The following is a 24,134-nucleotide window of genomic DNA, read 5'->3' as shown; positions in this document are numbered from 1 at the left end:
TAAAACATCTCGGGTGGGGCAAGCAAATAAACAAGCAGCCCACGTACTGCCACGGATAGTATCGTACATGCATTTTTAATCTTATGCCTGCGTATTTCTAACAAACTTTATTAATAGCAGGGATTGCCGCTGTACAGTAATATACGATAGCACTTAAAGCTTATGAAGCTCCCTTTCAGTTTTATAGCATCGGCACAGCAGGCTCTGCTGAGCACCACAGGAGCACATTTATAAAAAGCTTATTACGGCATATAGCACGAGAGTTGGGGTTTTTTGGCCCTATGTATGGGAAACCAGCACTATTAAATATGATTATTTCCTTCGGTAGGGCAGCGTAAACAACTCCGTCATTTGTTTTTCTAAAGTCATCAGTGCCACTGCATACAACCAGCGCCGACTGACAAAGCCAAGGCATCTACCAGACACCGTGCGATGCATTTAAAACCACCGGCGGAGCATGTTTGTGTTGCATAATTTTCCACCAAAAAACTTAATTGATTCCATTAGCTTTTCTTTTTTTTTTTTTTTTTTTTTTTTATTGTTGTGCGGTTTTGCCGTCAGATGAAAACAGAATCACAAAGAAAGCCACAATATTTTGACCAAGTGTGTATCTATGCATATAAGCAAAACAGGCTGCCAAAAATACACGCTCGGTGACACGTAATACCTTTTCCACTGTCTAATCTACTACAGGTCAGCCTGCTCGGAAAAAATACCCTTGCTTGTTTTACAGAAGTGATGTTTTTACAGATTTTGAAGATATTCTGTGTTATCTGCAGAATTTATTATGGGAGATTATAAAGGAAATCCGGTTATACACCATTTATTTGCATCTGTAAGACAGATCACATCAGTACCTCCAGCAGAGCAGTGTGCCCGAGTGAAATGCCACCCCAAAGTATAGGGCCAGTTTACACGTCATCATTGTTTATTATTTCAGTATTGATAGTTTAAATAAACAAAAGTCCTCAATATAGTTTAAGCCACTTGTATGAATTTATGTGAATGTGTTTAAGACTTCCAATGACTTGGAAGAACTTGAAAAAGACAAATATTTTAACAAATATGAATTTGGGGTTCAGGAAGAAAAATGGTCTTCATAAGGGAGGGAATAAATCTTGAGGAGAGTAAGGGAAACACGGAGTGGGGAATGTAAAATACTAGTTATGATGGGCAATATGAAGGATATTGGGCTAAACAATATTTTGCAATGGCTAATTAATGTGTAATATGAGTAAAATTTTCATGGGGTTGAAATTTGCTATAAAATTCGGCAGTTTTTCACAGGTAAATAAAGGAAACAGATTTTGCCTAATTTCAGTTATCAAAAAAAAAAAAAAAAATCAAGCTACTCTCAGCTACTCACCAGGGCACTTGATGGGAGTTGAATGAAATAAACTGCTCTGGAGAACGGTCCATCCTTTCTGCTCCACTCTGGAAAATAATTCATCCACAATGGGATGAATTATGTTCTGAAGATACTGCTCTGCCTTTGTGTGCTACGGAAAATACTATGCCGTACTTCTAAACAGACAAGTCAGGCGGTATCAGTCCCCTCCAAAACTATTTTTCTCTCCCACAACTGTGGTGATTTATTTCTATTCATAAAGCCCATCCTGCAAAACAAGAGTTCAGGGTGATAAAACCACAGAAATCCCAAAGTGAATTGTACAGAAAATATTTATTGAGAAATTTATTCCCAAAGTTACAGTTTTGCCAAGAGAAGGGCTGTGTCACGATGGCTTCCAAGTAGTGAAGCTGGTGTCAAAATTTCAGATTTTAGGCGGGGAATGATGCTAATGACAATCTAACCTGACGTGAGCAGCACCGGCCACTCAATGGACCCAGTAATTTGCCCTCTCACAAACTGGAATCCGACCTACAGAATATTTTGTACCAGAGTGGGAAATCTTGATTTAAAATCCCCAGGGCTGAGCCGCAGCTGCTGGGAACTTCTCTTAAGCCCAGGAAATTTATGGAGCTGTGAGAAGCCCTGCCAGTGACGGAGATCCCCGCAAACCCTTGGGCTGCCTGGCTGCAAGGTGTCACTTCAGTTCCAGCAGGTGTTTGCATCTCTGTGGGACACAAACTCGGTGGTGACAAGCAACACTGCACAAAGCGGTTTGACAACTTTGACTTTTTGTGTCTGGGTAGGATTTGGCTCAAGATTTGGAGATGTTTTTTTTAAGATTTGTAAACTTTGTAAATTTGTAAATTTTGGAGATTTGGAGGGAAGGGATGACATCCAGAGGGACCTGGACAGGCCTGAGGAAGGGGCCTGTGCAAACCTCATGAAGTTCAACCAGGCCAAGTGCAAGGTCCTGCACATGGGTTGGGGCAATCCCAAGGACAAATCCAGGCTGGGCAGGGAATGGATGGAGAGCAGCCCTGAGGAGAAGGACTTGGGGGTGTTGGTGGATGAGAAGCTGCATCCCCAGCAGCGTGGGCAGCAGGGCGAGGGGGGGATTCTGCCCCTCTGCTGCACTCGGGGGAGACCCCCCTGCAGTGCTGCCTCCAGCGCTGGGGCCTCGGCACAGGAGAGACACGGAGCTGTTGGAGCGGGGCCAGAGGAGGCCCCGGAGATGCTGGGAGGGCTGGAGCCCCTCTGCTGGGAGGACAGGCTGAGAGAGCTGGGGGGGTTCAGCCTGGAGAAGAGAAGGCTCCGCGGAGACCTTCCAGCCCCTGCCAGTCCCTCAAGGGGCTCCAGGAAAGCTGGGGAGGGACTGGAGAAGGGAGGGGAGCCGTGGGACAAGGGGGAACGAATTTAAAGTAAAAGAGCGTGGATTTAGATGAGATTATAAGGAAGAAATTCTTTGGTGTGAGGGTGGTGAGCCCCTGGCCCAGGTTGCCCAGAGAAGCTGTGGCTGCCCCATCCCTGGAAGTGTTCTAGGCCAGGTTGGCCGGGGCTTGGAGCAACCTGGTCTGGTGGGAGGTGTCCCTGCCCAGGGCAGGGGGGTGGAACTGGATGATCTTTAAGATGATCTTCCAACCCAAACCAGTCTGTGATTCTATGATTCTATCTATGATTTAGGTGTCTTCATACACACAGGGCACCTGAACTGAGGACAGGCAAGTTTTTTCTGTTTGATAGTCAGTGGAAATGCAAGTGAACAAGCTCCTAAACCAGCGATCATTTCTCAGCTGAACTGCCCTCCTCACACTGCTGATGGTAGGACTTTTTTCAGCTGCTCCCACATGGGTGCTGAAAGCCCTTTGAAATGCTGTACAGCATCAGACACGGCTGCGTGGGGCTTGCAGATAGGACACAAGGTGCTTGTGAGATCAGTGCCAACGTGGAGGAGCACCTAAAGTGCAGGTGATGTTCCTCAGGAACAAACGGTGCTGCATGGTTAAGTGCAGGCAGCGAAGCCAAGCCCTGCATTGACATTCAGTGACTATTGTGAGAGCTCAAAACCTGATTCACACAGAGACAGACAGGCAGACACCGAAATGCAGGTGCCCGCATCACCCTGGCTTGTGTGAACACGTGGGGACTGGACATAAAGATGTCCCTTGAAGCTCCAGTGAAGGCAAGAGAGAACCAGAGGTTGTACCTGCCAGTAAGAAAACATGCATTAGCACATTTTTTTCTGTAATTGCTACAGTGCAATAGAAAATGAAGAACCCGTGCGAAGAGGCTGCTCGTATCCTGCGTTTTTGCCTTCTCCCTGGCACGTACAGTAGACTCTGTTCTATTAAATTGCCCATTGTTTTTGACATCCCTCTGTAAATCCCAAATCACTGCATTATTCTGAGGTAAAGTGCTGATGGCTCTTCTACGTCAGTTCCATTTTTAGTATAATTTATGTAGCTTAATCTGTATCTAAATGCTCATCTAGATCCCAAATGGAAGGCGGATGAATGACTGATTAATCTTCCCGCCTCTCTCTAGAAACCGTCTCCTGTAGATTGCTTTACTGTATTATCATCCTCGGTGTCCTTCTGGGGTAACAGATACAGCTGTTGATATGGGAATTCAGGTCTCTCGTTTCCAAAAAGAATTGTGGCACTTAAAGTCTCCAGTTCCCTTGATTGAAAACCCTTAGAACCGGTTCCCGTCTTTTTGCTAAAATTGGGGAAGCAGCGGGCTTGTTCTGATGAAAATACGCGCTTTTTCAGCGATCTCGTTACCTGACCAGTCACAAAATGTGATTGCAATCATCATAAGGCCGATATGTTTACAGTGACGTCATGTCAGCATCGGTCCCGAGCTCCATTATTTGACATTTTCATCAATTACGCAGAAGAACATGGAAAATGATTTCCAACTGCTAGCAGCTGACCCCAAAAGCTGCAGGAGCGGTGGTGACAAAGATGGGGGATTGGTACAAGTCTATACCAGCAATTTAAATGGTCCCAAGGACTAGGCATAGAACACAAATTTCTATACAAATTTCTATGTATCTGCCATAATCGTCTATATATTTCACGGAATCACAGAATCACAGAACGGTTTGGGTTGGAAGGGACCTTCAAGACCATCCTGTTCCAACCCCCTGCCCTGGGCAGGGACACCTCCCACCAGCCCAGGTTGCTCCAAGCCCCGGCCAACCTGGCCTTGAACCCCTCCAGGGATGGGGCAGCCACAGCTTCTCTGGGCAACCTGTTCCAGTGCCTCACCACCCTTACTGTAAAGAATTTCTTCTACACATTGGTAATAAATTCCTGAAGAGCCCTTGGGAATCACAGCAATGTACCTCTGAGGCTGGAAGGTCTAATACAGATTAGATAATTCATCTAATACAGATGAATGCAAACCCAAGCAGGAATGGGTTACATCGATGCTTTCTTTGGGGTGACCAGTACCAGACTGCCATATTCATTAGTCACATCTTCATCAAAATGAAAAAAAATCATCAGGAAATACATCAGCTGAAAACCTGGAGAGGGTTCAGAAAGATGCAATAACAATAATTAGAGAATTAGGAAACATGCTTCACTTTGATGAACTCCCAGAGCCCTGTTCATCTTATCTTGAGGCACGGCCACACTTTACAGCAGCAAGTACAGCTAACAAAAAACGGATAAAAGAAATCTCCTCGTTCCGGGAGAGAGAAGCTAAGATTTAATGGGTGGGAGCTGAAGCTAACCTAAAAATAAGGTGCATATTTTTAACAGTAATTAAGCACTGAACAATCCACTAACGCCTGCGGAGGATCTTCTGTCACTGTGTGAGGATCAAATTAAAAAAAAAGAGATTGCTTTTCCAGGAGATGCACACTGCAGCACAAACCCAGCTTCGTGATCAGCACATCATCACGGAGGTGCACAGCAAATTTTACTACGGGGGGAAAAATGTGTCTATCCTAAACCACAAAGACCAGCAAATTTAACTATGACGGAAAGGATTATGTACAGTAAATATCATGTCCTGGAAAAAATTGTACATTTTGAGCGAGGTCCTAGGACCAGATGACTAGGGATCTATGTAGAGCCCTGGCTGAAAGGACAGAGGTGAGCCCACATCCCACAACCCTTTTCTCCCTGCTCTCTCCCTTGTGTCTCTCTTTTTCCCTCTTCACACTGGTTTCCTGAAGATTTTTAGCATATGCCGTAAAATTGCTGTGCTGGGAATATTGTGATTATTACACAGGAATGCAAGCACGGTGTATGTGCCTTAATCTAGGCTTTTTCTAATATACTTCTTGTTTCCATCTACAGGTTGGTACATATAAAGCCTATATTTAAGTGTGAAGCTTAGTACACTATAAACAAAAAGATCATCATGTTCTGCTGCTTGCTTGGAGAGGTAAATCCGTGTCAAGAAAACTTTTTAGAAGTTAGAACGTGATTTTCAGACTCTCCCACCCAGACCTCAACCTGAGGAACAAGAGGATACTCCACACTTTCCTGACACGTAAGTGGGATTTATAGAATTTAAAGAGTATTCTGTTCCCATGGAGCCATGAAGCACTTCTGAAAATCAGTTTTTATTTGTTAAGTGGCATGATGGCTTATTACTATTTAATACTTCGGATCCAGTTACGGAACAGGAACACAGCGTGTGAAGTGCCATACAAACACAGAATGAAAGACTGTTTCCTCCCCTTAATAGCTGTAATCTAAATGCATCAACAGCCCCGCTACCCGTCACCGCTCTAACCACCGTTTTGGAGTCCCAGTGCCAATCCTTCAGCGCCCTGCTCTGCCATTAGTCAGCCTCACAAACGAAGCAGCCGAATGCAATGGGTGACAAAGCAATTTTTCCCGTAAAAATTAATGTTCTGGCAGGGACACCTATGATTTAAGAGATACAGACAATATAAATACAAGGAGGACAGCATGCATGGCACGGAGGATCACTGGGATCGTCTGAGCGGAGACAACGCTGGCTTTTCGGAGCACATCAGGGCTCTGAAAGATCTCGGTCACTTCATCTGCAAAGGCTGAACCGCCAAACATCAGCCTGTTTTTCTGCCCTTCACCTCTGCCTGACCTCAATTCAGGCAAGGAAGACGGCAATGAAAACGTAACCGTTCACGAAGAGGCAGCAAGGATGTCTGCAGAAAAAGATTCCGGCTGGGCATTCTGTCTCACGTTAACTCTTACAGGAAAATTGCATTGCCATTCAGTGTGACATTAACCCGTACATTTTTTAGAAATGCAGCCTTGGCAGATAGTGAGTATAGACGTATATGAAAGAGAAGAAACGGAGACCAGTTATTACTACCAGCCCATATAAAACCAGTGGATGTCATCACCTTTTGCGGCTTGTTATGAAGTAAGAAAGAGCTGGGAAACGTCAGCATGGGTGACACTATAAATGAGAGAACAGCTAATTAGGTGAACATGTATTAAATTAAATTCAACTTAGTAAGAATCTGAAATGCTCGATAACAAACTTGTATCAAAACATCACACAGTTATTTATCCTACGCATCTCTACATTCACTTATTCTTTATTTAATGGATTTTCTTCAGGTTCTTGCAAGATTTTTTGGGAGGTCACCTGAGGTCCTCTCCAGTCCTGATCTCAATAACTCTAATTGTATCAAAATTTAACCAAACTTGAAAAATTGACCACTATCTTGGGACTACTTGTGCTCAAAGAGGATGCTGTTCACTTTCAAACACAGGACCAGTGTATCTGAAAATAGAGATGGGACAGCTTGCCTCTCAGGCTCCCACCTGAATTTTTAATTTTAAAGAAAGCCTGACTCCTAAAACATGGATTTCCTGCTTCTCTACATTCTTTTAGCACCTGGGAATTCTCAATATTGCAGTAAATACCCAACTCCTTTATAAAGCTGAATTAAATTCTATGTCTCAGGAGTATCATATCCATGTAAAATCCAGCTTGATTATGAGCTGAAGGGAACTCCATTCCTTTGTCATAGACCATTTTTTGAGGGAATTGTCTGACCTTCCTCTCACAGACTAGGCATTAATCTGTCGTTTTATCATCTTCTCTCCTATTTGGCCAACAACCCAACTTTTTCAAAACCCTCCGGATAAATTTTGCATTGAATTACTGTCATTTCCCTTCTACAACTTCTTTGCTGCTTCTTACTTGTGCATTGTCTTTTCCCATACTCTGAAATTCTCAGCGCAAGGCCCCTGCCTAGTTCACAAACCCCCTTTGCAGGGTTCTGTCTATTCCCTTCTGTCTATTGACCACGACTATACGCGTAGAACGAGCCTCAACTGTTTGAAAAACAAAACATCATTCTTCTAGCTTCTGTAAGTCTTCTCCATTAGAAACTCGGGTGTGTTCTACATTCAATATCCATTGTATTACCCCCAAAGATTTGGTGATATTTTTCCACAAGTACTTATACTCTGTTCACTTTTTCTTTCTATGTTTTTATTGCAAACATACATGCAGACACATATCTCAAGAGATGTATGCCAGTCACAGCATACACAGCATTGGCATGATACAGTACATTGGCTACGAGTAACACAGGGGAGTGCTGCATGTATCAACAAACAGAAAACTGTGTGTGTGTGTGTGTGTCAGGGGAAGCCATTATTGTACAATCAAACACGTTATCGCGTGATGAGTCTGTATGGCATGTTTTGCTGAGTATGTTTGCATAACCTTTCCCTCCCTCAACTGGGAGCATGGATAGCAAGCCACAGGGTGGATGTGACATGCACACATATCCCAGGAGGGGGATGCAGACAAACCCCCCTCCTGAGGATGGGCCCATGGAAAAACGTACTGGGTACAACTGTGGAGGGGAAATCCGGAGAGAGAAGCACATCCCACAGCTCTTCAGAGCTCAGAGAGCAAGGCCTGGGGCAAAGCTCAGCAGGCAGAGCTCAAGGAAAGGGCTACCTACAATCGTGGAATGTTCTGGGTTGAAAGAGACCTTTAAAGGCCATCTAGTCCAACCCCCGCTGCCATGAACAGAGACATCTTCAACTAGATCAGGTTTCTCCAAGACCCGTCCAACAACCTGACACTGAAGGTTTCCAGGGATGAGGCAGCCACAGCTTCTCTGGGCAACCTGGGACAGGGGCCCACCACCCTCAGAGTGAAAAACTTCTTCCTCATATCTCATCTCAATCTCCCCTCTTTCAGTTTAAGACCATTCCCCCTCGTCCCATGGCTCCCCTCCCTGCTCCAGAGTCCCTCCCCAGCTTTCCTGGAGCCCCTTGAGGGACTGGCAGGGGCTGGAAGGTCTCCGCGGAGCCTTCTCTTCTCCAGGCTGAACCCCCCCAGCTCTCTCAGCCTGTCCTCCCAGCAGAGGGGCTCCAGCCCTCCCAGCATCTCCGGGGCCTCCTCTGGCCCCGCTCCAACAGCTCCGTGTCTCTCCTGTGCCGAGGCCCCAGCGCTGGAGGCAGCACTGCAGGGGGGTCTCCCCCGAGCGCAGCAGAGGGGCAGAATCCCCCCCTCGCCCTGCTGCCCACGCTGCTGGGGATGCAGCCCAGGCTGCGGGGGGTTTCTGGGCTGCCAGCGCACGGTGCCGGCTCCTGTGGAGCTTCTCACCCACCAACACCCCCAAGTCCTTCCCCTCAGGGCTGCTCTCGCCCCCCGGCCTGTACCGATACCGGCGGTTCCATGCCCACCACGGTCACACAGACACCGGTTCCCCCCCTCCATCGCCCCACACCGCACCGAAGCGGGGGCAGTCGGCGTGGCGGCGCGCCCGCCCCCCGTCGCCGCTCCCGCCCGTCCCAACGGCCCGCGCGCGCCGGGCCGCTCACTCCCCACCCCCCCCCGCCCCGTCTCCTCAGGGGCGATGCCGGCAGCGGCGCGGCGCCTCCTCCGCCCGCTCTTCAGCTCCACCTTCAGGATGGGCGACTCGGCCTCCCGGCTGCCGCAGAAAGAAGAAGCGCTCCCCGGCAGGAGCCAGCGCATCCCGGTGGCAGGTAGGGACCAGCCCTCCCGGTTGCCACCCCCCCGCCATCCCCTCACTCAGACCCGCGGCCCGCCCCGGTCGGTGGCGGCGGAGCAGGGGGGGGGGTGAAGCGGGAGAGGCGGCGCCGGTCCCTCAGGCCGCGCATGCGCGGGGCGGGCGGGTGCGGTATGCGCATGCGCGGCGGTGGGCCGATGGGGGTGTAACAGAGCGGCAGTTTCTGTCAGGGGGGTGGACTTCGGCATAGGGCCTGAATGGTGCCTGGGGAGCGCGCTTGGGTCGTCGTGTAGCTGCAGAATGGCGTTTCTTGTGCACTCTCGTCGTAAGGATAGGAATTAATCGATCGCTGGAGCATCCAACAAGCACATTTCTCTTGGCCACATAAGAGTTTTCTGTTTCATTTTTACCGAGGGCCACAGTAATCCTATTCAGGGTTTTAAACATATTTCCCTAATGGTTATGTTTTCTGTTAAATAATCATAGAATGGTTTGGGTGGGAAGGGACCTTTAAAGGGCATCTAGTCCAACCCTCTCTTCCCTGAACAGGGATATCTTTAACTAGATAGGGTTGCTCAGAGCCCTGTCCAACCTGACCTGGAATCATAGAATGGTTTGGGTTGGAAGGGACCTTTAAAGATCATCTAGTTCCAACCCCCCTGCCATGGGCAGGGACACCTCCCACTAGACCAGGTTGCTCAAAGTCTCATCCAGCCTGGCTTTTAATGGGGGCATCCACCACCTTTCTGAGCAACCTGGGACAGTGTCTCACCACCCTCACTGTAAAAAATGTCTTCCTTCTATCTAGTCTGAATCTTCCATCTTTTACCTTAAAGCCATTACCCCTTGTCTGGTGCAGCAGGCCCTGCTAAAAAGTTTGTCCTCAGCTTTCCTGTACGTCCTCTTTAAGTACTGAAAGGCTGCAATAAAGTATCCCATGATCCTTCTCTTCCCCAGGCTGAACAACCCCAAGAATAATACCTAAGCACGATGTGTATGTTCTAACACCAATGTTTGCAAAGTGTTTTTAAGTTTAAACAATAATTCCTCCAGAACTCCTTTCATTTTGAGTAGATGTGTGCTGTCAGGTAAGTAAAGTAGCAACCTAGAATTAAGCACGCAATTTTGCCTTCTGTCAGCTCTCCTAGTAATAGAATGTCTTTGAGGGTCCTACATACCTGCCGAACTTGACTGAAATGGTAGGCTAAAAAATTATTAGAGTACAGAGGAAGTACAAATCACATCATTTTGTCCTCCTTGTTTCTCAGGAGAACAATCTAAAATGAGATAAACAAATACTAACACTGTCACCGATTCTCCTGAACTGGGACAGTGCACAAAAGAGCCTTTTCTTGCTGCAGTTTGCTGACTAACAGAGGACATGAGGCCACCCAAATCCTTGCAAATGATAGCTCACAGCTGAAATAGATCAACTGGTTTCAATGTTCAGAATAAAAAGACCAGGGTTAAAGCTTCAATTATAAGGTGACATTAGAGAAAATATTAAAAAATACTTAAACACATAAAGTATGTAAGTGCTGGTGGGAGAATAATAAATGGATGATGGCATGAGCCAAGCTAAAGAAGTGTCTGAGAGCATAGTAAAATCTTATGTTGTATAGATACTTGGTAAAATGCTGCAGGTAGCAAGAAGGTAGTGGTGAAATTAAAGGTAGCGGTGAAATTAATGGTAGCAGGAAGAATATTATGTCAGATGTGGAGAAGGTGGACTCAAAGGAGGGGTGCGGAGATGGGGTATCAACTCTAGAGTTGATACCAAGAGTAGCACATTGCATAGATTAAAGTGGCACCTTCACGTTGCTTTTTGATAAAAACCTGTACAGAAGATACAGTAGGCCCATTTTATGCTCTATAACTCCATAGATAGAATAATTTTGTGCTGTTGTACAACCAATGTACATCATAAGTCCTTTCCAGCAGGGCTGAGGTTATTTTGCATTGGTGCAGAACTTGCACTTCTCCTTGTTGACCTTCGTGAAGTTTCTGTTGGCACAGACCTGAAATTTTTCAAGGTCTCACTGCACTGAACCTCAACTGTTTGGCATGCCCACTCTCACTCTCTGTTTAGCATTGCCCTCAAATTTGCTGAGCGTGTTTTCTGTCGCATCATTCATGTTATTGTTTAAGGTATTGAATGATACTGGCCCCAGCATCAGCCCCTGGGGTAACCTGCTACACACTAGACATCAAGATATTGATCGCTGCTGTGTGAGTCTGGTGGTCCTGCCAATTTTTGACATGTCTAGTGCCTAGGAGCCCTCTCTTCAGCCAGTATTTTCTCAGCTTCCAAATGCAAATGCTGTAAGAGATGGTGTCAGAAGCCCTGCTAAAGTCAACATGTATTACATCCACTGCTTTGCCCTCATCTGCATAGCCAATGATTTCATTGTAAAAGGCAGCCCAGCCAGTCGAGCGTCATTTGCCTTTGGTAAATGTGTTGACTATTCCTGATTACATTCTGGTTCTCTTTGTGTTTGGAAATAACTTCTAAGAGGACATACGCCATGATCTTCCCTGGGACTGAGCCGAGGCTGAGCATCCTACAGCTCCTCAATCCTCTTTTTGCCTTCATTAAAAATAGCTGTTACTGTAACCCATATCTCATCATCAGAGATCTCCCCCAATCACTGTGATTTTTCTAGATGTCATTATATCTAGATCTGTCGTAGTGTCCTGATCGTCACACCAGCAAGCTTGCATCCCAGCTCTGGAAAAACTCCATGTGGCTCCTTGGTTTTGAACACATTTAGCTAATCTAAGTAGTCATAACCCATTTTTCCTCACATTGTTTGCTGCTTTTCTTTCTGACTGTACCAGTGCATGCAGAGGTTTTGGAGAAGTTTCTGAGGACTTAGGCAAAAGAGGTTTTGAATACCTTAGTCTTTTCTGTGCTACTTCTAGGCTGTATTCTGTATTCATCAATGCACCCAGATTTTCTATGAGCTTCTTTTTACTCTTGTAATTTTTGTGGAATAATTTCTGATTACTGTTTACCTCCCTAGCTAGTGTTAACTCCAGCTTTGGCCTTTCTGATTTTGTGCCTAAATGCCTAGGCAATGATTTTGTGTGCTTCCTTCGTTGCTTGTTACTGTTTCTCCTTCTTGTATGCTCTCTCTTTGCATTTTAGTTCATTAAGCAGTTCTGTGTTTCTGATGAAGTTTCCAGTTTTTCTGCATGGTATTTTGTTCCTTAGTTCTCTTAGAAAGTTTTCATCAAAATTCAGACGTCCCTGAAGGGCACTTTCTCCCTTTGACAGACTCTCAGGGACTTCTACCTAGCAATTCTCTAAACAAGCCAAAGTCTGAGCTCTGAAAGTACAAAATGATGAATCTCCTGTTTACCTTTCTAGCCTTCCTTTGGGTCCTGAACTCTGTCATCTTGTGGTCACTGTAGCTCTCTGCCATCTGCTGCTGCAATGCCACCAGTTCTTCCCTGCTTCTGAACAGCCACTCAACAACCAACCATTACCTCTGGTTGGTCCCTCTGGCACTTTTTGGTATGAAATTGTCACTAGTGCAGCTTCCTGAATTGCTTGCACAATTTGATGTTACCCTCCCAGCAGATGTCTGGGAACTGAAATCTCCCAGGAGGAGCAGAGCTAGTGGTCGGGAGACTTCTGCTAGCTCTTTGTGGAAAGCCTCATCTACTCACCTCGTCTTGGTCAGGTGCTCTGACTCCAAACCACACCACCTCCAGTGTTTCCCCTCTGACCTTGACTCGGAGACTCCCAGCAGACATGAATTCAGTTTCACACTGGAGCTCCGTGCTATCAAGGAGTTTGTTTCAGTAGAGTGCAGCTCCCCATCCTATTCTGTGCTAATCCTTACTACATACCCTGTGCCCATCCATGACACTGCTTAAGTTGTGTGTGCTGTGCCAGGTCTCTGATTCTTATCACATCATAGGTCTGTGGCCACACATGGACCTCTGAGTCTTCTTTGTGAACCAAACACTGCCTTAGTGTGCAGACACTTGAGGAAACCATCTGCCAGACCTTTCTGCCAGCCCTGAAACTCATTCCTCAATGAAGAGCTGCAGAGCACTTAGCTTCATGTCTGTGTCGTTTCTTTGAAGATCCTGTTAATCTCCTACTTCTCATCCCTGATGCGATATAATGGGCTGACATCTTCTTGCAGCTCGTTCCTTGCGCTGCAGTGACTAGGTCTGCCAGAGCTCAGCTCTCAAAGGTGAGGCAGCTGCCACTGCTGCAACCCCCATGGAGGAACACCAGGCTGTCCCCACAGCCTGAGACCACTCTTAGGAGTTCAGTCCAGAGGGAGGTTGCTGAAGTACCAAGCAGCTGAGGGTTTTCTTCTGTGAGTGGCATTTCTGGGCTCTCTTTGTGCCTCCTGCACATTGTGTTAATTGCATTGCAATCTGCTTGCACATCCTGGTCCCAGCGCTCCAAGTTCCTGATGCTTTCCGAATGTGAGGTGGGCATGAACGTGCTCTGCCCCTCAGTGAGATTTGTTGTTTGGCGGGGAACCTCTCATGATGAGGTTTCTTGATCGCCCTTCACAAACCATGTGAGTACAGAGACCAGCTCAGACTGCTCCCTCTGCTGCAGTCCAAAAGGGAGGAAAAGACAGCTGAGTGACGACTTCTGCTTGGACGTTGCATTTAATCTAGGCTTGTGGAAAGCTAAATTGCATTTCTGTTCCTTTGTAACTTGCTGACCACAGGATTATGTGAGACTTGACCTTGTTGGCATAACTTTTTTTTTGTTTTACTGTAATTTAGGATCTGAGTCTAAGAAAATTATGCAGTTAAACCTTGTATATTATACAGATTTCTATGAAGTGACTGGAAGTAGTTGGTTTGTGGTACAAAGGGTTCTGTTTGTAGAAGTCAGTTAAACGGGGATAAGATACCATACTGTGAGCTGAAAACAATACAGACATTAGTAAGCTTTCTTTACTCTTTTTGTAATCAAGTTGGATTTATGTGATCTTCAAGAAAATTTCATAATTTGGGAATTAGAGTTTGTTGTGCTGTTTTGTTTCCTTGCAGTAGAGCTGCTGCATTCATTTTTGAAAATTATTCCTTTCATATGATTTCTGTATAATGGTGCAATACGATCTTGTCCTTTACAGTAAAATCACATATTATTTATTGCTTCTACCTTTCTAGTATAAGTAGTTTTCAGAATTAATTTTAGTTACATTACTGCTGAAACATGGCTGTGTTTTATGAGTATGCAAGTATATATTGCTTACACTATTTAATTGACTATTTTATTTTATGGTAGTGGTAGGAACACTACTCAAGGAGCCCTAATAATGTAGAGGGAACCTCCTGTGCTAGACATTGTATAATAACATGTATACGTACACACACACTCTATTTTTTTCTGCTAGATGGCCTGAGATAGGAGGGTCTACTAAATTAAAATAATATTTTGTCCCACTGGTCCCAATAAGTGCTGTCAGGAAATATCTTCTCTCTCTGTGGCCTCAGCTGTGTTCCTAGCAGAGGTACTTGCATAGTAACATACACATCTCTAGGGGGTTAACTTTTTTGAAGCCGTAAAGGTACAGCTCATGGGTAGATGGTCTTACGATTGTTTAAACCTATTAAGCCTCTAAGCTTTATAGATTAATAGAGCAATAATTACAAATATGGAGGAGGTCATGGTGAACTTTAGTCTGACCTTCCATATAAAAAAGAGCACAGCATTTCCATGAATTAATTCTTGCTTGAATCAGATCATGCTCTTTAAAGAAAACATTGATTAAAAATGTCATTTGACAGAGGATCCACTGCAAAATTTCATTAATTGTTCCAATGTTTCACAACTCTCTCCATTAAAAAAGTGCATATTTTGAATCCCTTTGTTTCAACTTCCAACCATTGCAGCTTGGTGCAGTTTTCTTCATGTAGTATGTGTTTTCTGGTTTTCATGAAATATGTTTAGATCATAATTAAATTGCTGGTTAGCCTATTTTTTAAAAAAAGCCAAGACATAAACGAAGCGAAGTGAATTTTTATTCTGTCAGCATAAGGCACATTTTCAATCATTTGTTGATTTTTGTTTCTTTTCCTTAAACTGTCATGAATTACTTAAGGTCTTCCTTGAGTTATGGATATTGGAAGTAGACACAGAATTTTACTAGTGATAGTGTTAGTGTCAACTGCAGTCTTGTTCCTGCTCAATATTTTCCTGTTTGTGTATCGAAGGATAACTAACATTTTGGGTTAAAGTGTTTCACGGGGAGCTTTGTGTTTAAATGACTGACTACTGCATACCTAAGAGCTTTTCAAGTCATTTTAATAGTGTCTGATTCTATTTTTAACCTTACGAATTGATCTGCATTTGCTTTGACTATTTGATTTAATTCCAAGTCTGTATGTTTTACATTAAATTTGTACAACAGTGAATTTCAGTTCTGTGTGGAATTACTAGTTTAACTTGACATGCTGAACTCCAGAAGAAGTTGCACGGAATGTTTTTGCTGAGACACCTGGAGATCAATGTGGCTAGTGAGCGTAGGAAATTGAGATTTCGATAGGTTTCTAGTCTCACCCTCGTTCTTTTATTATTATTGTCTTCAGATGTAGCAGGTATATTTCAGCTTTAGTTGCCTTGGTAACGTTAAAACAAATACGTGATCTCTCAGTGAAGGGGTCTCTCTGCCTAAATTCAGTTAAGCTGGGACATGGTGCACAGGGGGATCTTATCAGTGTGTATAAATAACTGATGGGAAGGAGTACAGGGGATGGAGACAGACTCTTCTCAGTGGTGCCCCAAGCATAGACAAGGGGCAACAGGCACAAACTGAAGTGCAGGAAATTACATTTCAACATAAAAAGAAAACTTTTTCTTCTCTGAGTTTGGTAGAACAGTGGAACCAGGTGCCCAGAGAAGTTGTAGCTTCTCTATCCATGGAGACAGTCAAAACCTGACAGGACACGGTCATGAGCAACCTGCTCTAGCTGACCTGGCTCTCAGCAGAGGAGTTGGACTAGGTTATCTCCAGAGGTCCCTTCCAACTTCAGGTGTGCTGTGACTCCATAAATCCTCGTAGCTGTAGTTGTGGTGGTATCAGCAGTGTCCATCTTTTCTGGGATACTCCAGCAGTTACAGAATTCTGTCAGGATCTTGATGATCCTCCTCTGTTGGGAGGCTGCAATGACATCGTAAGCAGATATATCAAGATAACCAGCCAAAACATGCCTGGGATGATGGTACTTCTTTAAGGCTGCGGGAGGCTGGAGCCAGACCCTTAAGTCATCTCTGTTTTTGGCCACACTACTTTTACATTTCTGCATGTATAACAGTCTGACCCATTGCAGAGTGGGGCACACTGTCAGTCTTGTGGGATACTCTGAACCCAAGTGGTTAGAATACACTTCTGAAATGTGTTCCAGGTTTCCCCAGGCTGAGTGGAGGTATGTCAGTTTTTACTAAAGTTCCTAGAGAATGTGGCAGAGTTTTATAACAGGGTTCACTTGCTCTTCTTTCAGAGACACACTTCTTCCCATTCAATTTATGCAGAACATAAACAGGTATTTTATGGGAACTACTTCACTCTTCCTGTTCTGTCCCCTGCCTGCTGAAGTAGCACTTGCTTTTCACAGGATATAGACAGGTTGGATTCCACCCCAGTTGACTGTATATGCATGAAGAACAGTATACCTTATATTCTTACAGGGAGTTTGTTTCACAAGAGATTTTTAAATGAGACAATTTGAGGTATCCTGTGTCCCTTTAGGAGTTGTTTAGTTGATTTCTAATGTTGCATTTAGTTGGGCATTTTTTGAAGCTTAATAATTTACAAACACAATGAATATTCAGAAGCAAAATTAACCCTTTAAGTTGTTTTGCAAACAAGCCTGGTTGTTGTAGTGGAATTTCTGTCCATGCTTATTTTTTTTTTACCATTCTTAAAACAGTGAAGAGAAATTATTGTGGTCAAACTAGTGGTCTGTCGTCTGGTATTCTCGTTTGTCTCATGCCCTGCCCTTAGAGGAGGTGTCTGGCTGGACTGCGTTTGTGGCCATGGACACATGGAAAGGTGCTAAAAGACCATAACTTTTCTTATCTATGTTCATGGCCTGGTACAAAGACTTCCTGGTGGATTTTGATCCTTGTGAGCATGGGCATGAGATCATCCAGTAATTTTCTCAGCAGCTGGTAAATCTGTGTCATCATTAATTTTAAATTGTGCTGACTTGTAATGATACAGGGGCATTGCACTGACAAAGCCTACTGGATATCGCTGGGCTGTGATCATTGGGTAACTTATTTAAATCATCAGTACTTTCCTGCCAGGGGCAAATGGAAAAATAGAGAACTGCTGAATGGGACAACTTGATCCCTTGATACTTCGGAATTAGTATGTCATGGAAATCTCCATGTTTTTGTAGTCTCTTTGTCCTGTGCAGAATTAGGGAAAAAATCTGGTACCTTATGCTTATTCTGTGCCCAAATATGTATGCAGTGTTAGGTTGAGAAGTTTTAAACAGATTTTCCCTGATATGCTGACAGTTTGTCGAATTGTGCAAGGTGCAAGATTTTGCAATAGAATTGCAAACAAAAATGTAAGCTATTTTTTCAGTAGAACATAAGGAATAAAATGAAAAATATTAGATATTTTTTCCTTTAATGATTAAAAATTCTGTTAATCATGGGCAAATATAAAACTTTTTTTCAGACAAAAAATGAATATCACTATATTGTAGGTCTAAAATAGACATTCTTGAGTGAGATTACGACACAGAACAAAGCCTACAAAGGGAATACAGTTTATCTTAAGGTTTAGAAGGATTAATTTAAAGTTTCCACCACTTTATGTACCTGATACAGTGTTTTACATAAAGAATTAACTAGTTTCCCATTTTTACTGAAGTTTATGTGGAATATGGGCCAAAAAATGTGAAGTCTGACTTCCACTGAAGTATAGAGTTCAGGAGCATGTTGAGTAACAATGTCATATGTGGTTTAGCATTTCTCAAATTTCAATTTACCTTTCTAATTCATAAGAGTTAATTACTTATTTCTTCATTCTAAGAGACGATCTTTGCCTCAAATACACTCAAGCCATCAATTTCCATAAATTATTAAATTTCATTACAATTGCACTGCGTATGCTGAGATTCAAATCATAAACGATGTAAAACAGTATGTTTCTTTATGGAAGCACGTCACCCCCAGTAATTGTGCATTATCTGAAAGACAACTTGTGAAATCTGTGCCTACAACATCTTTACAGGTAGGTGTGAGATGAATTTTCTTGGAAATCCTGTCTGTAATAACATGTCATGGCCTTTTCTTTCTCTTTTTTTTTTGCTCCTTGTCAGGTATTTGTATTGAAACACTAAACAGCTTGTTTCCGAGCCAAGTGTACAACTATAAATATTGTACTGTCATTGGAAAAACAGGAATTACTTTTTAACCACCCATTATGTTTACATTTTGGAAGGTGTTGCAAGGAAAAGCAAGGGTTAAGTCAATCTAAGGGTATTTTTTTGTTGTGTGTGTGCTTTTTTGCTATTGGCAGCTGGAAAACAACAACAACAAGGAAGTTAGCATGCACACATGATGCTCGATAGATTAAACGCGTACAGGAAATATGTTTACAGAGCTGTACATCCAGCCGTCAAATGCTGCTCCCAAGGTAACACCACCCTGATGAAAAAACCCTGTGCTGCCTTGTCACCTCTGACTACATTGCAATAAAAAGGGCTACGTCATTCATCACTAAGCCCTCTCCAAAACAAAAAAAAAAGGAAATAAAATCTCTTGTTGGAGTCCCTGGAGTTCCTGGCGGGCTACTTAGCATGCGGCTCACAGTCGGGTGTGTGCGCTGGCATGAAGCAGCGCCGCACAAAGCTGTACCCCCAGGACTGCGGCGGGGCGGGTGCGGAGGAAGCTCTCCCCGGGGTTTCTCCTGGCAACAGCGCGGGTTGCTGGGAAACAGAATTGCTTAAATGGGGAGAAACTTTCCCCAACTGGCAGCCTCTTGAATGCAAATAAGGCTTGAAGGAGAGACTTCTCTTGCTGATACCGTAATTTCCCTCTCCGAAATGAAAAATGAATCCAGAGGTTCTTTATTCAGAGGATTATGTGTGGATGCTGCTCTGAGGAATCATTCAAAGTTGTGTAATAAAAGAGGATAATTATTTCTAGTAAAAGGTAGCGGCATGGTACACAGGATTCAATAGCTTCTCATTGCTGTGGTTTTGAAAAGGGATGTAATGTCTGGATTTGCCAAATTTGTGTTGTTAAATAAACCTGTCAGTTATGAGAATTAAACACAAGGGTTATATTTACACAGGTTATTTTTTTCACTACAGAATATTTTATATTATTTTGTGTGAATCCTGGGATACATTTGACTTCTTTGGCTAATTGTGTCCATTTATCTTTAGTGCAATTTTTGCATGAATGACATTGACCTGCCATTTAGGTAATTTTGTGATTTTTGAGTCAGAAAATAAGAAGGTTGAGAGAAACATCTCACTTTCTTCACTTGGTCTCCATGCTACTATTGAAAAGCCTTTTGTGCGTGGATGCTCAAGATCTGTGGCACCAGCTGTGTCTTTAGTTGTGTCTGTGTAACTTGAATGAACAAATGTTCTTTTTCAATATGATTTTTGATTGACTTCTTCATAGCCACACTAGCGTAAAGTTAGCATATATGCTTATGGGGAAGACCAAGTTGGTTTTGAAGGATAGGCTGTTGCAGCTATTCACATGCAAGTAGGCAATGCTAAAATACTGTGTAGTAAATCAGGTGGTGCCCTGCATCACACATGTGCCTCTGTAACACTTATTTGGTTAATGTATATCACAGTTAGAGACATGGGATTAGATTGATCATTGTTCCTTTTCTTTCCAAACCAGATAGGAGAGTATGGGGGAAAAAACCTTGTTTTGGCTTTACCTTGTACCAGGTACAGAGCAGAGACAGAGTATTGGAAAGGACTGTACGCATTGCAAGTACTGCTACAGTAATAAAGTTACACTTTTATAGGTAAAACAGGTAAAATAGGTAAACACTTGCATGTTTAATTCGTCACATAATTAATTTCAAAAGACATTTAAACCAGGTGAATAGTGCCCCACAAGTGCCTCTTTCTTCCACTGCCTGCAAGGGGAGTCTCCGGTGACCAGCTCAGGTGGAGGCACCTGTACTATAACCAGCTGAAGTGTGATGACTTGAATCCTGTCTTTGCTGTCTGAGGCAACCGTAAAATCATAGAATGGTTTGGGTTGGAAAGGACCTCCAAAGGCCATCTAGTCCAACCCCCTGCCATGAGCAGAGACATCTTCAACCAGATCAGGTTGCTCAGAGCCCCGTACAACCTGACCCACAATGTTTCCTGGGATAGGGCATCCACCACCTCTCTGGGCAACGTGGGCCAGGGTTTCACCACTCTGTAAAAAATTTCTTCCTTCTACCTAGTCTGAATTTCCCCTCTTTTAGTTTGCCATTACCCCTTGTCCTATAGCAGCAGGCCCTGTTAAAAAGTTTGTCCTCATCTTTCCTGTAGGCCCCCTTTAAGTACTGAAAGGTCGCAATAAGGTCTCCCTGGAACCTTCTCTTCTCCAGGCTGAACAACCCCAACTCTCTCAGCAGCAGAGGTGTTCCCGCGCCCTCTGATTGTTTTTGTGGCCCTAGACAGATAGTGCACAATCTTCCGTGGGCCCATTGACTTGTATTTCAATTAAGTAGTTGTTTGATGTTGGTTAAATCATCGATACGCCTGTTCCAGTCTTCCATTTGGAAGGGTTTTCCAGGAGTTAACTGCTTTGAGTATTTATAATGTTCTTTTAATTTTGTCCCTATTACTTATTACCCTTATCTTTTTTTGTGTCTACGTAGACATTTACCATCTCTATGTTTTCTTTTATTTCCTTGATGAGAGGAGAGGGAGTGTTCCCTGCTGCCTTCTCCTGTGTTCTGTTAAAGAGCAAAGCTGTTTTAATCTCATTTCATAACATAGGTTACTTTTAAAAAAATATATCATAATCATACTTTTCAGCATGGTAGAGCTCTGCTATATTCTTAAAGGGTAACTGCTATGGAGACTCATTCAAACTGGACATGATTATGATTTACATTATGGTTACGTGGACAGATTAGCTCAGTGTAAGCCAGGTGTGGATTTATAGCATAATAACTAGTCCAGGTAACTGCCTACATGGATGCCTTTGTTGTGCAGTGAACACAAAGTAATCTGTCTTGGTTTCCTTGAAAGGTAAGCTATGTTACATTTACTTCAGAGTAAAAAACTGCAGCTACCACAAAGAGATGCTCTGATATGTTAAAAATTTTGTTTGTGTGAATCATTTTTATCTTCTCTGTTTTTTCCCAGCACAGCACAACCAAAATTAATTGAGGGAATAATGTTATTTAATGACCCATCCCTGTAGTTGGTATTCAGTGGAAAGCCTTAACATTTTTTTTCTTGCCCAAAGAGTTATTCTGGTTGCCCTCAGTCAAAAGCTCTCTCTTTTTTTTTTTTAACTCTTTTTCTTTGATTTTCCTGGTTAATGTTCGTATACCATGACAATAAAGAAAAGAATTTCCAAAGTCAGATTATGCTAAATGAGAGTTAAGTTGTTCACATATGGAAGTGTAGAAGTGCAGCAGCTTTAGTTCCCTCAGAACCCTGAGGAAGTACAATAGTAAAACTCCACATACTTTAATTGATTTGAAAGAAGATAAGTGCAGAATAGATCTTGTATTAGGTTACTGTAAGGCAGTTTTAAGGTTGCTTGACTGTTTTAGCTATTAACCTCTGTGTCTTAGTCCTTTTGTGTTTCTTTGATGTGTAGTATTTACTTTGAATTTTTTCGGATTAAAAAGCTTTGGTGGTTTAATTAACGTTTTCCTGTCAAATTTATACCTTCAAATTACAGTGGTGTATGTTGCCTTAGCTTCAGTTTTATGTAATTTTTATTATTTTTACTTTGCGATCATTTAATTATTTGGCTTGTATTTTGTTGCATGATAGGCATTGCTTTATCTCTGCATGCTAATATTTTATTTATTATATGTAGAATTTCAGTGTATGGATAAACCTGTATATTGCTCTTATTTTGTTACTTGCAAATTTTGATGATACATGTGAAACTTGCATTTAAATTTCTAGTACAATTAAAATAATACACATAAATAAGTCCTTAGTTCAAATAAGATGAAAACCTGTGCAATATATAATGATGTTTATTGCAGTTTCTTCTGTATTTCTCATAGTTAATTCCTGTTGCAGATATGTAAAATTGGAGTTAGTGGTATTTCATCCACCTGGGTGAAGAGATTATTTTGGTCTTAGTTTTGAACATAGGATCTTGTTTTCTGTTGAGAAATGTGGCCAAGTAGGTTATATCTGTATTTTTACTGTAGTTTGGCTTGATTTTTCAGGCATTTGACTTTCCAGGAGCCTCCAAAGATATTTTAAGGACTTCCCAAATTTCAGGAATGGTTGAGAAGCAGAACTCTTATCAGGAACTAGTTTTTTTGGTGTCCCAAAGACACCAGAGGCAGAAGGCTCTCATCTCGAGGACAAACGCTCTGTTTGGGAGTAGAGATTTGGTGCCTGAGACACTGGCTGATAACTTCTGCTAGGAACCCAGTGAGAAAGTAGAAGTGTCATGCAAAGGGTGCTTGTTCTGATTAGACAATGGAAGTGCTCATAGAAAGCCTGAAGATTACCAGCAAAAGCATGCCACATCCTGGGCTACTGCTCCGTAATCAGAAAACGCTCAAGTACCATTGTGGGGATGGTAGATGTTTTCCACAAACCGTAGCCAACTCTGGCCGTTGGGTAGGAGAAATGTTTCAGTATTGCACCCTTGCTCTCAAAAGGGAAGCACAGGTTGTTTCTTGTTAATGGCAGCGCTGGCTTGTCTACTTTCGTTGAGGCATAATCTGGATGATGTTGATGTTTCTCCAGAGGCCTTTCTTTTTCTGACATTCCTCATTCATCTTTTACTGGAGCAGGATACCATCCCACTTGGAAAAAGATGGATTCAGACTCTAATGCTGAGAACCCAGCATAAGGAAAAATAGAGCACTGGAACAGGCTGCCCAGAGAGGTTGTGGAGTCCCCTTTTCTGGAGATATTCAAAACCCATCTGGATGTGATCCTGTCCAACCTGCTCTGGGTAACCCTGCTTTGGCAGGGGGGTTGGACTAGATGATCTCTGAAAGTCCCTTCCAGCCCCTGCCATTCTGTGATTCTGTGATTGCCGGCTGTTTCTGTGCCAGTGAATGGAACTGTATCAGGGCTCTGGCTCTGCAGATGACTCAGATCGTCTCTCTGAAATTGTTAGAGAGATCCTGATTCTGCCTTTGCCCTGGTCAACCAGGCGATTCCTCTTGAAATTCCTAGACATGGTTCAGGAGTTAGCACAAATGGTGGACTGTTCCCAGTTGACAGTTTGACGCAGCCGTCCTTTTTCAGAGTGTACGAGTATGGTGTGGCTGTGCCTGGGCTGTTGACGCACGTCCCGAGGATGGGACCTGTGGTCACAAAGTAGCCATCAGCAGGACTTAGGTGCCTCTCCAGTCTTTGGTGGTGCAGAAGTGCAGTCTTTCAAACTTGCCCTCTTGCATTTAAATGACTAAATTTCTACTTAAGTCCTCATTAAGGAGTCATCCTTGTGTTGAGCATTTCGCACACCAATTAAGACCTACTCAGTGTTTGATTTAATTTACAACCATTAAAAGCTTTTTGAGTGAGAGAGAAAAAAATAAAGCATCAAATCTGTATCCTTTATTTGTGGATATCTGTGCACAGACGTTCCTGGGTACTACTGTTGTAAAAATATGTCACTGTAGTTTTATTAATTATAATGGA

The 24,134-nt window shown here is 43.2% G+C and overlaps 1 protein-coding gene across 2 annotated transcripts in view; it reads left to right on the top strand.

Moving 5' to 3' along the window:
• Window positions 1-9,156: 9,156 nt before the first annotated feature.
• Window positions 9,157-24,134, top strand: part of MSRA (methionine sulfoxide reductase A) — a 314,031-nt gene continuing 299,053 nt past the window's right edge. Inside the window, exon 1 of one of the 2 annotated variants that reach the window (XM_063330697.1) lies at window positions 9,157-9,318. In XM_063330697.1, the coding sequence (XP_063186767.1) occupies window positions 9,189-9,318 (130 nt within the window). In that variant the 5' untranslated portion in view covers window positions 9,157-9,188. The remainder of the gene's footprint in view (window positions 9,319-24,134) is intronic. The other variant, XM_063330698.1, reaches the window with a different exon arrangement.

Source organism: Chroicocephalus ridibundus, chromosome 3, assembly GCF_963924245.1.
Source record: "Chroicocephalus ridibundus chromosome 3, bChrRid1.1, whole genome shotgun sequence".
In the NCBI taxonomy this organism is placed as follows: domain Eukaryota; kingdom Metazoa; phylum Chordata; class Aves; order Charadriiformes; family Laridae; genus Chroicocephalus; species Chroicocephalus ridibundus.
Note: the sequence above shows the minus strand (reverse complement) of the source record. Positions and strands in the feature narration are given on the sequence as shown.